The sequence below is a fragment of the Callorhinus ursinus genome, unplaced genomic scaffold (genome assembly GCF_003265705.2).
Source record: "Callorhinus ursinus isolate GAN/ISIS: 27379988/994484 unplaced genomic scaffold, GSC_fseal_2.0 scaffold116, whole genome shotgun sequence".
NCBI lineage: Eukaryota > Metazoa > Chordata > Mammalia > Carnivora > Otariidae > Callorhinus > Callorhinus ursinus.
In genome coordinates, this window is record NW_027397178.1 from 914,360 (window position 1) to 931,120 (window position 16,761).

At 36.4% G+C, this 16,761-nt stretch overlaps 1 protein-coding gene across 1 annotated transcript; it reads left to right on the forward strand.

Moving 5' to 3' along the window:
- Positions 1-9,472: 9,472 nt before the first annotated feature.
- Positions 9,473-11,614, forward strand: LOC112832882 (olfactory receptor 4K1-like). The gene is made up of 2 exons (XM_025883729.2): positions 9,473-9,521; positions 10,650-11,614. The coding sequence occupies exons 1-2, from the start codon at positions 9,473-9,475 to the stop codon at positions 11,612-11,614; spliced, it is 1,014 nt and encodes a 337-aa protein (XP_025739514.2).
- Positions 11,615-16,761: the final 5,147 nt, after the last annotated feature.

The following is a 16,761-nucleotide window of genomic DNA, read 5'->3' on the forward strand; positions in this document are numbered from 1 at the left end:
GAGGGTTCTAGAGGGGAGGGGGGTGGGAGGATGGGTTAGCCTGGTGATGGGTATTAAAGAGGGCACGCTCTGCATGGAGCACTGGGTGTTTACACAAACAATGAATCATGGAACACTACATCAAAAACTAGTGATGTAATGTATGGTGATTAACATAACAATAAAAATTTAAAAAATTTAAAAAATGCAAAAAAAATAAATCTCTAAATTGGTAAAATATATGAAGGAAAATTTAAATATCTATTAAGATTTAAAACTTTGAATTGGTAGTTATACTTCTAGTATTTTATCTTACAGATATACCCACACACATGTAAAAGCAAATATGTACATGGTATATACTGCAAGCGCTGATTTTAAGAACTATTTAAAAAAATCTAAATATAAAAATCTAAACGTCCATCAATGTAGACTCCTAAAATATATTATTGGTACATCAATAAAATAGAATGCTATGCAGCTATTAAAAATAATTAGAGACCAACTGATACTGTGTTCAAGTTATAAGGAAAAGGAGTGACCCAGATTAAAGGAGGGCAAGAGAACACTATCATGGGCTTTTGGGATAGGAAGGGTTGTTAGAGACAATTTAACCTAGACTCTTTGCTTTTCACTAAGGAAATTCGAGACCAGAGAATATAAATGACCTCCAAACAATTCAATGTATAATTGCCATAGGTAAGATTCATTTATATATGAATCTCATAGTCTTTCCTTCAACTAAGTTGTAGGGTCATGGAACTGTAGACCTGCATGTGGGTTGCAGTTTCAGGTTTCATGAGTATGGATACTTTGATAGGAATGTTCAAGTTGAGGAGGTAACACAACTGATATTGGAACCAATGATTTTTCTAACTATACATATAGTTACAATATTTTAGAGAATAAATTCATTGTAATTTAATGACATGTCTAGATATGGATGCTTAAGTATTCGTGTAATAATTGTTTAAAGATTTTTTTCCCTTGTAACACAATAGATTGTGATTTGATTTTATAGTCCAAGAAAATATACTCTCATAAGGTAATAGCTCTGATCCAGGTGGTATTCCTTCCTTAAATACTCTTGGGGGAAAAATAAGAGTAAACCAACACCAGCCAAGATTGGTTTCATTCTGCTTAGGTTGTATTATTCAGTCACATCCTCCCTATTGACCAAAACAATGCTTTATTTTTGGTAAGAAATGCAGACTGGATCTAAACTAATAGTGGCCACTTTTTGCATGTCTAGTAAGTGCCAACAACCTTCAGTGTCACATTTGGTCACAGTAGCATTGTATGATAGGCAGTGTTATATTTTATCTATATTTTATAGATAATATAATTGAGGCTAAGTGGGAGGCAATATTTTAATGCCTGTATATTTAACAGCCACTTCCTATGCATTACAACACCACAAGTGAAAGACTTGGAAGTTGAGACCTTGCCCTCTTCCTTTAATTTTCTAAAGACTTGTTCTGAGATCAACAAAATTGTAGCAGCAATTAGAAATATACAAGCCAGAAAGGGGCTCTGAAAACTAAAATAAATATCATAAAGTCTAACTGCTAAAGCCCATATTCTTTACTAGAAGAGGGTATCTTAAGTTATCAGTCTGTTACCAAGTTTAAATGTTTAAATTGTTAAAGACATTTTGTTAAAAATTCAAATAAGACAAAATATAAACAAAGATGCTACCTCCACTCCCCACTCCACACCATTTTCAGAAGTAACTGCTAAAATTTTTACCTTACCCTTTAAGAGGTTTACCATGGATTTTGGCATCCATTCATTTATACACAACATATAAAATCAGTTTTTTGTGTGTTTTTTCCTTCTTATGTCAATGGAAGTGTATTTTCTTTCTGTTTGTTGCTTAACAATGTTCCTTAGAAGTCTTTTTATGGTCAGTCAGAGATCTGCCACATCTTTTTAACTCCTCCATAGTATTCTATAATTTATCTACTCCATTATTTACAGATTTTTATTTTTTCCTCTTCTTTTTGTTGTTGCAAACACTGCTGCAGTGGACATAGAATACATGCAAAGATTTGTGCATTTTAAATCTTATTAACCATTATCAAATCACCCCCTAAATGAAGTACACCAATTTACACACCTAGCAATAGCATACGAAGGCACCCATTGCCTCCAATTCCTGCCAAAATTAAATATTGCAATTGTGGTAGCCAACCTCCAATGATCTTAAGCTCCTGGCTTTCATGCTTTTCTTTTGTCCCTTCCACACCAAGTTAGAGCCAACTTCTGTGTCCAACAGAATATGGTAAAAGTGACCACAAGGAGGTATTTCTGAGATCTGATCATAGAAAACTTTGCTCTCTTTAGACTGCTTGCTCTGGAGGAAGTGACTTACCGTATCATGGGGACACTCAAGTAAGTCTATGGAGAGGAATGGAGGCCTCTTTCCAACCTCCAGCACCAATTGCCAGCCACAGAAGTGTATCATCCAGTCCCAGCCAAGCCTTTCACTGTAGCTTTATGAGAATGAGACACCCCAAGCTGGAACTGCCCAGTCAAACCATTACTGAATTCTTAGCACACAGAAACCATGAAAGATAATAAGTATTTTTTAAACTGAAATATAGTTGGTACAAAATATTACATTAGCTTTAGGTGTACAACATGGTCAACAGCTCTGTATGTTATGCTATGCTTACTAGTAGTGTAGCTATCCCTTGTAACTATACAATGCTATTACAATACCATTTACTATATTCCCTATGCTGTACCTTTTATCCCCATGACTTATTCATTCCATAACTGGAATCCTGTATCTCCTACACCCCTTCACTCATTATGCCATCCCCTCAGCTCGCCCACCTCTGGCAACCATCAGTTTGTTCTTTGTATTCATGAATCTGTTTCTGCTTTTTGTTTATTCACTTGTTTTATTTTTTAGACTCCACATGTAGGTGAAATCATATGGTATTTTTCTCTTACTGCACAGAGCATAATACCCTCTAAATCCATCCATGTTGTTGCAAATGGCAATAATTTTTTTCAGGCAAAAAATGTATTATGGCATTATGTATGTACAAATAGGAAGTATCTCTATAAAGTATCCATTTATCAGAAATATCAGCATGTAGAGTCATGTGCAAAGCATGTTACTATTTATGTTTAATGATATAAATGTATAAGATATGTTATATATTTGTATTTATTTAAAAATTATCTCTATCTATCTATCATCTATAAATTATCTTTGGAAGTATCAAAGAAACTTGTAAAGGATGCTGCCTTTTAGGTGAGAAAATGGATTCCGCACAATGAGGGTTGACAGACTCGAACAGATTCAGAGGTATATAAAGGTAAGTCCCATTGATTGGCTGCTTTTGAAGGTAAGGGACAATCATCATTAACTCTCAGATTTCTTGCTTAGGGAACTGGTAAGAAGATACATACTCCAAGAGGAGTTCATTCACTAATTTTTTAAACATTCATTATGTGCCAAATATAGTAAAGATGATGATTAAGTATTGTACATAATGGACTTGAAGTGGAGATATTCAGTAGGTAATCGGATATGTAATACAGAGAAAACATGCTATTTAATATCATAACTACTTCTAGCACCTTCTTCTCACAAGAGGATGATATAATTCCTCCTAAGACCAGAGGCCTTTTATTTAGTGAAGTACCTTGGCAGGCCACTTTTTTGCAAATTTTTCTAAGTTTTGAGCAGGCAGCTAAAATAAGAGATAAAAGGGAATGGTTTTAATGGAATGATGAAATCTAAGATCATTTTAGAATACGTCAAGAAGTATACAAATTAAGGTCACAAAAGGAAACAGAAAGCATACTTGGCAGAGATTTTTAATATAACATATACAGAAGTCCTGGCAGAATAAATGAGGTATCCAGGGACTAGCAGCAGGAACCTTTGCCGCCTTTAGCCTGAAGGACAAAAGAAGGGAATGGAAACTAAGAGCTGGAGCCATAAAGGGGACCATAGGGTATTGAATAGACAAGGATGTAACTACTGCTAGAATTTTAGTGATGTGGCAGGGAGAAGTAGAATAAAATGGTATCAAACTATCCCAAAATGTACTGATTTAAAACAAGCATTTAAAAAATAAACAAATAAAACAACAAGCATTTTATATTTACTCACAAACCCAGTGGGTTCTTTCTCTGGTCTGGGCCAGCATATATATATATATATCTGCTATACTGTCTGGTGAGTCTGGAAGCTGGAAGATCAACAATGATCTCACTTGCATATTTGGTGGTTGTCAAGCTGGCAGTGGGAGCTAGATGACTATCAGCCAAGGCACCTCAGTTTTGTGAGATGCAAAACACTTTTGTGCTATTATCCTATTGGACAAAACAAGACACATGGCCAAGTTCAGAATTGGTGTAGAATAGTACTTAGAATAAAAAGGAAACAACTATTGATTTATGAATGAATCTCAAAGGCATTATGTTGGGTAAAAAGAAAGCTAGTATAAAGAGGAAACACATATGATCCCATTTATGTGACATTCTAAAAACAACAAAGGTTTATAGCAGTTCTTAAAAATAAAAAGTAACCATCTCATGGGCAATTACACATTCACACTGAATCAGTACTATTATTTGGGCATCTACCATTTGCTAAGTTCTTTTTTTTTTCATTTGCTAAGTTCTGTGCCAGGTTTAATAGCGATCTGAAAGATCTGAGAGACTCAGTTCTTGCAAGCATGGAGCCTATAATCTTGGGGTAAAGAGGACAAACAAATACCAACATGTACACAAACAAACATAAGTAAAAAATTAAAACGGTAATGAGTGTTATGAGGGGAGCAAATAATGTTGCAAGGTAAAAAATAAATTTAAAATTAGAAGAGTATAGGGAGAGGGAAGGGTATGCAGATAAAGCTGCTCTGTGGAACGACCTTTCATCTGATACTTTAAAAATGAAGATATAGGGGCACCTGGGTGACCCATTTGGTTAAGCGTCTGCCTTCAGCTCAGGTCATGATCCCAGGGTCCTGAGACTGAGTCCCCACATCAGGCTCTCTGCTCAGCGCGGAGCCTGCTTCTCCCTCTCCCTCTGCTGCTCCCCCCTGCTTGTGCTCTCTTGCTCCTGTTCTCTCTCTCAAATAAATAAATAAAATCTTTTTAAAAAATGAGAGTATAGAACATGAAGAGCCAGAGAAAAAAATATTCAGATAGAGGAAAGAGAAAGCAAAACTCATTGCTAAGAAAAGAGGTATTCTAGGTAATGAAAGCAGAGGTTTAGTGACTGAGCAGAGGGAGAAGAGATGAGTTTGAAGGTTAACATGTGAAATGTAAAATGACAAGCACTCAGCAAGGTCACTGATTTTATTTCTAGAGCAATGGAATGTATTCACCATTTTAAAGTCGTATGACCAATTCTGATTTCATTTTATTTTTAAAGATCACTCTGGAGGAATGATTGGAAAATATCAATGGTACAAGGTAGAGACCATTGGAAGGCCTTTGAGACACTTAATGGGAAAAGAAAATAAAGGTTTAGACGGGGAGTTAAGATGGAAATAATTTGATAAATTGGGAATATTTGGGAGGAGAAGGTAAAGCAGGGTTTGAAAAGGGAGTGAGGAAAAGGAAGGAGCTAAATTTTTGACCAAATTCACAGGACACAGAAATGCCATTAGCTGGGATGAGGCAGAGTAAAGGACAAATAGAAACAGAAGAACTGAAATACATATGAAATATTACAGAGAAGGTGTCCAGAAGGAATTTAGTCTACCAATCAAGAACTCAGAGAAGCCAGGGCTCCTCTATTAGACTCACCAAATTTTATGGGCACTTAACTCCATGTCTCAACATTAACTATTTTCTTCCTGTCACCTGCTCTTCTCTGTAGCCTTTTCAGCCCTTCTACTGCTCTGAGACATCTTTCCACAATGTCCAAAAGCAAGCTATGTGTACATAAGCAGTTCTACCCACTTATGCCCAACTAAACTTTCTTTCTGAGTCTAACGTATGGTTAAGAACTGAGCAATGACAACTAAAAAATTTGGGGGTTTTGGTGGCATACTGTATAGCATGGCGTTTAAAAACTTTATCAGAAATATTTCTGTGAAAAGAAAGGAGTGAAGGATTAAAGAAAATAAAATTCCAATTCTCTTAGGCCCACTGCCAGATTTACATTTTTTCCGATATGATTTCCTTCAGGCCCCGAGCTTGTGACCTACTGCTTATGGGCATAGTCGCTTTAAACAGTGGAAAAGAAGCCACATGGAGAGGGGTGCCCAGATAGCTCAGTTGGTTGTGTCCAACTTAATCACGTCAGTGATTTCAGCTCAGGTCATGATGTCAGGGTCCTGAGATCAAGCTGCATGTGGGGCTCCATGCTGGGCGTGGAATCTGCTCTTGATTCTCTCTTTCCGTCTGCCCTGCCCCCACTCCCTCTCGCCTTAAAAAAAAAAAAAAGAAAGAAAAGAAAAAAGCCACATGGTGGGAAACAGATTATTAAATGAGAGTGAATGCAGCTGCTGCAAGCTTCTGGGTCACTAAATGTCCCCCTTGTGATATATGCCTCATTTATAATTATGGGCAAACAATTTAAAAATCCTTACCATCTTGTTTTTGGGAAAAGCACCTGAAATTGTGTTAATAACTCCCATAGCAGGATGACTTCACTTCGCAAAGAAAGTTCTTTAATTGGCTATTGGTTATCTGAGATATATGGGTGTGTGGTATGGTATTTAAACATCTGTTTTATGGGCTTTTGTGACTCAGTCTTAAAAAAAGAAAAGCTTGGAGATTTCTCTTCCTCAATCTGTTATTACTCCCCTAGAATTTCTCTCATAATTGGTATGTAGAAGTTAATCACATCAGGCAAAAAATTAAGTACACATGTTATCATTCAGAGAGTTAAAGGGATTCTGGGTTAAAGTGATTACTAGAATTAAGACTACTGGGCTCTTCAGCATAAGAATTTGGAGTCTGTTTATGAGAGTCTAAATCAAACACAGTATCAAACTGTCTTATTAATGTCACTGCTAACACAGGTGATGGACTGAGACACCCAGGTAAAGGTGAGCATACCGATATATAATTCTGAAAGAATAGAGATGATGATAGAGAATAGAATGGGGCACAAAACTGTCATTGTAACAATCAGGTAGACTTCCTCTGATAGATTCTCAGTGATCAGGCCTCTAATTAAATAACATATAATGGTTAAATAGGTGTGTTTTGAATACATAAACCCCTGCTGATTGGCAGTACGCCCCTGTGACGTTAACTTTACTGCTAAGATTTAGCTGCTTCTAATGTGTAGTTAGGATAATAATAGTACTTCCTTTGTAGCACTGTTGTAAGAATAAATGAGATAATGGATGAAGTGGTTAGCATGGTGCTTTGTATGAAGCTAAGAAAATACTGGGTGTTATGATTAACAGATGCTCTTTCCTCCCAGCATTTTACAAGTATAGAATGCTGTGTGTTTTTTTCTTATTGAGAACATTTTCCAGCTTCTATTCTTTTGCACTCTCTTGTATGATATATATTTATGCAATTATTAGTCATGTGTCAATGTAAGGCAACTAAATCAAGTCCTACGTATCCAAAAGCCTTTATCCAATTTGATTAATTATATACAGGGACAAGAAGATAATTTCTTCTATAAATATGGTTATCTTTATTGTGAAGCTATCTTTTCTCTTCCATGTCTTTCATCAACTTTCGTATCTCACGTGCTGATGATATATGCTTCATTATTTTTTGGTCTTTTAAAATCTCATAGATTATTAATCTGCTGAGAAGCAAGTATTTTTCCATTTAGATTGGCTTTATTGAGTAGAGGTAAACCTTTATTATCTGATTTTTAAATACAATAGTATGCTCACTCAACTAATTGTGATCACTTCATAATTTACACACCTCTTTCAAATGTATGCTGCAACAAAGTTCAGAGAGTTGTGGTGAGCCACATGAAGATATGAATCCTCTCTCTTGTGATCATGATTGTATCTGCAGGCCTACAGAATGCTTGACATGTATCACAGCAGGCACTCAATAAGTAGGAATGAATGAACAAACACTATTTTAAAGAGTTAGTAGTGGAGCCAGCAATTAAGCCCAGATTTTCTGATCTCAAACTTGTGCTATTTATATTATGGCATACTATAGACATTTTCACTCTCTGCCTTCCTATGAAGAAGATTGGCTGATACCACAACTGTTGACTAAAAATATGAGTATCTCTTAATATGGAAAAAATCCTTTTAGGATAGTTTTAGAGAAATTCTGCCTACGAATCTAGAACTAAACCAAGTCAATTCAGTAAAACTAACTAGAGACAAACAGGAATGGTTTAAGATCAGAAAACTTTATTTTAATACATTGATAAATGTATTAAAGTGATAACTTGGCAAACTCTTGTCAGGTCTTGTATACACAGAGCTATAACGTAGAAAAGTTTCAACAGGCATAAGAATCTATGGGGTATTGTTAAAAAAGTAATTAGCAAGTTTTATATTTTGAAATGGACTCAATACTTGAAAGTCATGCCATGAATAAATAAATAATCTCAACTAGTTGTTACTAAGTGTTACACAGGGAGCTCTTCCCAGCTTCTGAGATCTGGCCATAAGCTTCATTTCAAAGAATTCTTCCTGGAAATCACAGATCATTTCAATTTTATTTTGAATGATAAAATTAGCACATTTTTATGAAAATATATAAAATTCCCTTTCAAATCTGCTTAAAGATGTATATATATGGAAATATAAAATTTGGAAAGCAATTTTTATAATATCCATATTTCATTCTAGAAAATAAAAAAGCCAGTTTTAAATGCATGTCCTTATGTAAGACTGAATTTATAGTTCCTGAAAACTGTGGATGTATTTAAGCCTATGAAGAAGAATACTGTTCAGAAAAGACAATTATGCATTCGTCAATTCCATAAGAAGGTTAAAAGCCAAAGTCCCATTCATTTAATTTCTAATAAACCTGCCAAGATTATACTGATGTTTCCCAAGAGAAGGCTTATTTCATATAAATAAGTTCTTACACATGCTTGCTATCATGACCTTTGTGTCAAGACTTGCTCTTAATTTCCCACAAACTTTGAGAAAAGTACCCCACCTAGTGAGGCTTTTTCTGACCACCTGGTTAGTCCATATCTCTTTGCTCTGCTTAATTTTTTCCATAACACTTGTCACTAACTGATATAAATGCATATTTTATTTATTTATTTTTAATAGCTACTGCCAGCCCCTCTACCCCCTTCAGAATATAAGCTACATGAAGACTGAAACACTTTTTCTTTTCTTTTTTTTCATTGCTTTGTCTCCAGAGTCTATAAAAGTTCATGGTACAGAGCAGGCAATCTATAGTATTTGTTGAATGAATTAATTACATCAATTATGCTTATTCAGTAGACTTTGGAAAAATACTTTTGTTATTGTGATAGTAACTTCATTAGTGAAAGAAGAGGTTATAAAATAATCAGCAAACATAAGTAGTACATGTATATATTTAATTAGTAAACATGCTAATTAAAATTGCTTTCAGTCTCATCTTTGATGAGCAGGTAGCTGGTCAGACTAAATAGTACTGAATTCAACTATTCTAAAATGGAAATCTTATTGAAAAAAGTAAATAGTGCAGCTGTGATACTAAATGACTATTTGTTTGCTTGTTTATTCATTTGTTTTGTTTTTCTCAGTCTGACTTATTTCACATAGCATAATTCCCTCTAGGTCCATGCATATTGTCACAAATGGCAAGATCTCATCCTACTTGCGGCTGAGTAATATTCCATTGTGTATGTGTGTGTGTGTATCATCTTTATCAATTCTTCTGTTGATGGATAATTTTTTTCATTGAAATTTTATTTCTTTGGTTACCAGTGAGATTGAACTTCTCTTCAAATGGCTACTTCAAATGTAGTTCTCCTTCTGTGATGCTTATTTACATCCATTTCCCATTTTCATAAAAGAATATTTTTTTATTTAAAAGAATGTATCCTTCTGAGGTTCTGGGAAGATAATTTTTCACTGCTAAATTATAAAGTTCATTGCTATAAAACTTAATTGTTTTAATATAGAAAAGTGAATGCAATCTGTTGCTTACACTAATTTGACTTGCTACAAATTAATTTCTCTCTCTCTTATAACTGCAGATATCTCAAATACATGGCCACATGTCACTCCTTTCTTGGATGTCATTTACCAAAGTAACTGGGCTGATTTCCATCTCTTTACATTTGGCCTAACTTTTCTCTCCCTTCACAATTCTGTAAAAGGCATCAGGCTCATTTTTGGCAATTTATAATCTGAATGTGTAAGTACAATGTTTGTGTCTTTAAAGGTATTACAGGGATCTTGTATGCTTCTAGAAAAACACTTTGCAACACAAAAGCAAATACTCAACCTCTTCCTTCCTTCCATATTGACTTATGTGTTAGATAAATATCTCTTGTCTTTCCCTCTCTCCTTCTTCCTCTCTCCCTCATGCCAATCCATAAATGCAAAAGTAAAGAAAAATTCATATAATTATATAAATAATCACAGGGAAAATGACAATTCCTAACAGCAATGTGAATAATTATTGTCCTACTGTCTCACACATTATTTTTATAATTATTAGAACTGAAGCATCTACTCAATTTGCAAAGTGGTGAAGCGCTTATCCTTATCCATTTTAATTATTTTTCTTTCTTGTAGATAACTTCAACAGCCCAGAGTCAGTTAATGGATGGAGAAATAAATCAGTGGTTACTGAATTCATTTTGTTGGGCCTGTCTAGTTCTCGGGACATCCAACTCTTCCTTTTCTTTATCTTTTCAGTGTTATATGGAGCTGCAGTGTTGGGAAACATCCTTATAATCCTCACAGTAATTATAGACTCTCACTTACATTCCCCAATGTATCTTCTTCTTAGCAATCTCTCCTTTATTGATGTGTGTCAGACTACATTTGCCACTCCCAAGATGATTGCAGACTTCCTCAATGAATGCAAGACCATCACCTTCCAGGGATGCATGTCACAAATATTTTTCTTGCATGTTTTTGGGAGTAGTGAGATGGTTCTTCTTGTTGCCATGGCCTATGATAGATACATTGCTATATGCAAACCTCTGTACTACATGACCATCATGAGCCAAAGGATGTGCACTGTTTTAGTGGGGGTCTCCTGGACCATTGGCATCCTGCACTCAGCCAGCCACCTGGCATTCATAGTCAATCTTCCTTTCTGTGGACCCAATAAGGTAGATAATTTCTTTTGTGACCTTCCCCTCGTGATCAAGCTCGCCTGTTTAGACACATATGTTTTAGAGATCCTGGTACTCACCAACAGTGGCCTGCTCTCACTTATCTGCTTCCTCCTTTTGCTCATTTCTTACATTATCATCCTTGCTATTGTCCATCACCAAGCCTCTGGTGGTATGTCCAAGGCACTTGCCACCCTGTCTGCCCACATTACTGTTGTGGTTCTGTTCTTTGGCCCATTAATCTTCATTTATATTTGGCCCTTTGAAAGCTTCCCAATTGATAAATTTGTTTCTTTGTTTTTTACTGTCTTCACTCCTGTCCTTAATCCCATGATCTACACATTGAGGAATAAAGATGTAAAGGAAGCCATGAAAAAGCTAAGGAACCGACATGTGGGTTCCAAGCAAGTCTTTTAGACAACCGTGAAGTAGTAACACAAATCCTTACTTAATGTCCTTTGTAAAGCACATGTGTGATTTTATTGTTGTGTTTCTATCACAATTAGTCTTTTGCTACTAGAGTACCTGCATCTGGTGATCTAAAGTTGGTAAATGCAGTGCAGAATCTCATATGATACTGTTTCTAATACTCTGCAGCTCATCTCATCTTCCCTGAAACAATCAACTACAAATATTAAAATTCCTAAGTAGTTTTTTCCCTTATATAGGCATTATTTAAAAAAGCATCCTGTGGAATTTATTTTTCTCAAATTTTAAGTGAAACTTGAGAAGGATCCCACCATATCATGGAAAGAATAGGAGAAAGAAGGTGAACATGATTGATTGAGTCCCTTATTAGCCACAGAATCATCACTGCATCACTGAATCCATGCCATGAGGAGTTTACTCCATTTATGCCAGCTTTAAGTTCAAATCTGTGGTTTTTGAACTGAAGATGTGATTGTGGTTTTGTTTTTACTACTTAGAACAGATTATAAGTCCCTCAGACAATTATTGTTCTAGTTCTTACCATATGTGTCAATGTGCCAAAAGTTTAACATGCAAGCACATACAGTAAGTGCCATAAGGAGAATACAAGCACCCAGAGCATTGATTTCCAGGTAAATTCTACTGTGGTTTCATACAAACATGGTATTTGGGAGTGATGGAATAGGAAGCCAGTGGAAAACTAGATTGTCCATATCTAGGTCTCAGATTTTTATATGAGTCCTTGTACTCTATAGTTTTCATATTTAGTTTTCCATGTTTGAGGTTTATCTCATTAGATGCTACCTAAATAAACTGACACTGATCAAAATCAGGCTGTAAGAATATTAAAATGGAGTGGTTACAGGTATTACAAAAGAGGCAAAAGTCATAATCTCATGTTCAAAAAAAGCTTTCAAATCAATCAAGATAGCTATTTTGTTAGCAATTAGGTAATAAAGGCAAGTAGGATATAATAGATATAAAATATATACTGAGTTAATAATCTCAGTGTGTTAATGTTCAGTTTTGTTTAACTTAAAGCAACCCCATGCAATTTTTTAAATTAACTTACGCCAGATATTATGGACACATAAAGAAGATTAAGGAACATTTCCAACCTCATGGAAATGACTGAATATTAAGGAAGCAAAGATTCACAAAAGTTTTGAATGACAAAGGACTTATTCTGTATAAGAGTTATAGAATGGCACAGCTAGAGATAGGAAATTTAGCTGGCCAGCCACCAGAACACCTCATAATTGACATTAACTTAATGAATCACCCCAGTTCAGTTTTTGGCCTACAGACTTACAGACCCAGAAATTACAATTTGTTAAAAATTATAAGAAACTTGGATAAATTTGCCAAATTACACTGAAAATATAACTGTCAGGGTGCCTGGCAGTCTTAGTTAGGTGTCTGACACTTGATTTTGGCTCAGGTTATGATCTCAGGGTCATGAGTTGGAGCCCTGGGTTGGGGTCCATGCTCAGTGTGGAGTGTGCTTGAGATTCTTTCTCCCTCTCCTTCTGTCCACCCCCCACTCATATGTGTGCGCGCACTCTCTCTCTCCCTAAATAAAAAATAAAATCTTTAAGAAAAAAATATAATTGTCAAATAAAATAGTCATAGCATTATGATTGAAATAGAAAGCAAATTATTAGTAAGTGGTTTTGGTGAATCTATGTCAGAATTTAAAGTTTCGGTTACCTGATTGACATGTGGAAGATTATCAGACTTTGGGAGCCTGGCAGGGAAACACCTACCTGAACAATGCTGGGATGGGCACTGTTATAATTTGTCTGTGACTCCTCTTCTTATTTATCCATACACTCAGGGCTACATACAATATTTTTGTAGGTATATTAATGTTTCTCACCAGTTTAAAATTAAGACACACTGTTACAGGAACCATTCTAACCAAGAGTTGGCTTAAGTTCTCCTATCTATTATGGGTTCTCCTATCTATTATGGGTGCTTATAGAACTTAACTCTCAAATGACAACCTTATTTCATTATCTAAAAGGTTATGAGTCAAATATCACAAGCAAATTTAAATAAAAATATACAGGGGCACCTGGGTGGCTCAGTTCATTAAGGGTCTGCCTTCAGCTTAGGTCATGATCCTGGGATCACATCCTGTGTCAGGCTCCTTGCTCAGCGGGGAGTCTGCTTCTCCCTCTCCCCCTGTGTCCCACTCCCCCCTGCTCGTGCTCTCTCTCAAATAAATAAATAAAATCTTCTAAAAAAGAAAAATACACAAATGGTAAACAAAAATAGAAAAAAATATTTAATCTAACAGGTAATAAAATATTAAGACAAGAGAGATGTGCCATGTCCCCTATTAGATTGATAAAGATAATACAAAAGAATAATACTAAACAGGATTGAAAATTTGGAAATAAGGAAGTTCTACTTGGTCAAAAATTACTGAACAATTTTTAGAAAGCAATTTGATGTCTTTACCAAAATATGCTTGTATTCAAGACCCAGTAACTTTATTTCTAGGGGTCCTCTCTCTTGAGTAATTTATCTCCTTATTCTGAAGCACAAAATTTATGTTGGGTATCATGGACTCTAGGAAATAGAATCCCCATGAAGACTTTGTTAAAGCAAATCATAAATAAAGAAGATAATTTCTAACTCCTCTCATGCATAAGAGTGCCATCTGAAAACAGTCTGCTCCTTTTACCCTTATTGGGAGAACATTCTTCCACTCATTTAATGAAGCCAGAATAACGTGGTTTCCAAAATTTTGAAAGTATCATATAATAAAGGAAAATTTTAGTCCAATGTCAGTCAAAGACAAAGTTACAGGGAGGAGCCTGGGGAGATGGAAGAGTAAAAGGATTCTAAGCTCACCCCCTCCTATAGATAACCTAGGTAGCAGCCACATCAGTGTAACTAACCCAGAATATGAACTGAAGACTGCTAGAACAGACTCTTCACCATTTATCATAAAGAGGTGGTCACAGGTAAATATGGTAGAAAGGGCAGAGCCCTGGTCAGGAACCAAACTAACCAGTAAGGCTAACTCACAAGAGAAAAGGACACCACAAGGATAGAAGAGAGGAAAAGACCCAATACCAAGCACCCCAGACATGGGGGACTTTCACTGGGAAGACTAGTCCCCATAACTTTTGGCTTTGAAAACCAGAGCCTTAACCTTGCAAGTTATTACAATCAGTAGGGTTTAACACCAGGAACATTAAAAATCAGTGGATCTGGCTCTGGGAGAGCCAGAGGATGATAGGAAACTAAGTTCCTGTCTGTAAAGAGCATATATACAAAACAACCCCTCCAAGATACAGCATAGAAGCAGCAGTTTGAAAAGCACCTGGGATAAAGGGAAAGTGATTTATTTACTAATCTCAGAGGGGCAGGGATCTTTAGAAGACTTCTCCAAGCACAAACAACAAAAAGGGTGCCATTTCTCTTTCCCTTTCCCCCAGCCTAGATCCAGACACTTGCTGAGATCAGAAAAAACACTTCCCATGAAGCTCGCTAACACAATGTGCCCCACCTTCCTCTTTTTTTGCAGGTCCACCCCATCCAACCCACCCACTCACAGGAGCCCCTGCAAGTGGCTCTGGCCAGACCTCATCCTTCAAACAGTCCTATTAGGCACTGGCCCATATGCCATTGAGCACCAAACTCCCATTTTCCATGACTGACCCTTTGAACTCACTCCACTCAGTAGGAGTCCATCCGAAGTGGCACCTGATGGCTCTGTGAGCAACCCCAGCAGTGGCCAGCACCACTCCAAAGTGACTCATGCCCTGGGAAGAGGGGAAGACAACCACAGACACCAGTTTGACTGTAGGCCCAGCAGTGGGCTGGGAGCAGATATCTGGTCTGCCAGCCTCATCCACCAACAAAATCCTCACAGGAAGTAGCATAAGAAGAGAGTCCTACAGTTAGGGGTTACTGCAGCCCCAATAGACATCTGTCCTGACTGCAGACCCCATCTACCAATGAAAGCCTCTCAGGGGATAACACAGGTAGAGTGTCCTGCAGTTCAATGCCACCACAGTTCCAGGAAAGGGGCTGAGGGAAGGCCCCTGGTTTGACCCAACTACAAGCCCAAGGCAGCCTCAGACTGGCCCCTTAACAGCACAGGAAGGAAACCCAGGTCACAGCAGGCAAACTGGGCCATTGCAGCCAATGAAGGCAAATGTGGCTCAACCACAATAGGAGGGCATACACAACACACAGGAAGAAAACCTGAAGCACCAAATTCTGGTGAACAGGATGCACTGGACTATAAAGCACTATAGGACTTCTACATAAGGTCAATATGTTGAAGATTAGGAAATATAGCTGATTTTCCTAATACATTGAGACAGACTCAGAGAGTGAGGCAAAAGGAGAAGAAAATGGAAGGAATATATCCAAAATGAAAGACAAGGACAAAACCACAGCAAAAGAACTAAATTAAACAGAGATAAGCAATATGCCTGATAGAAAATTCAAAGTAATAGTTGTAAAGATACTTACTAGACTTGAGAAAAAAGTGGAGGATCTCAGTGAAACCTTCAACAAAGAGACAGAATATATATAAAAAGAATCAGCTAGAGATAAAGAACTCAATAACTGAAATTAAACATATACTGGAGGAAATAAACAGTAAACTAGAGGAAGCCGAAGAATGGATAAGAGAGCTGGAGGACAGAGTAATGGTAAGCAACAAGCTGGACAAGAAAAAGAAAAAAATGTAAAAAACGAGATTAAAAGAACTCAATGACACCGATAGGCATAATAACATTCACATTATAGAGATCCCAGAAGAGAGAGAAAAGGGGGAAGAAAATTTATTTGAAGAAATGATAGCTGAAAACTTCCCTAATCTGGAGAAAGAACAAAATCAACCCAAGGAGGTCCACACCATGACACATAATACTTAAAAATAACAAAAAGTAGTGGTAAAGACAGAATTTGAAAAGCGGCAAAGAAAACAGTTACATAGAAGGGAACTCCCATAAAGCTATCAGCTGATTTTTCAGCAAAAACTTTGAAGGCCAGAAGCAGTGGCATAACAGATTCAAAGTAGTGAAAAGAAAAAAGAAAAAACAAAAAACTTGTAACCAAGAATACTCTATCTAGCAAGGTTGTCTAGGAGAGATACAGTTTCCCAG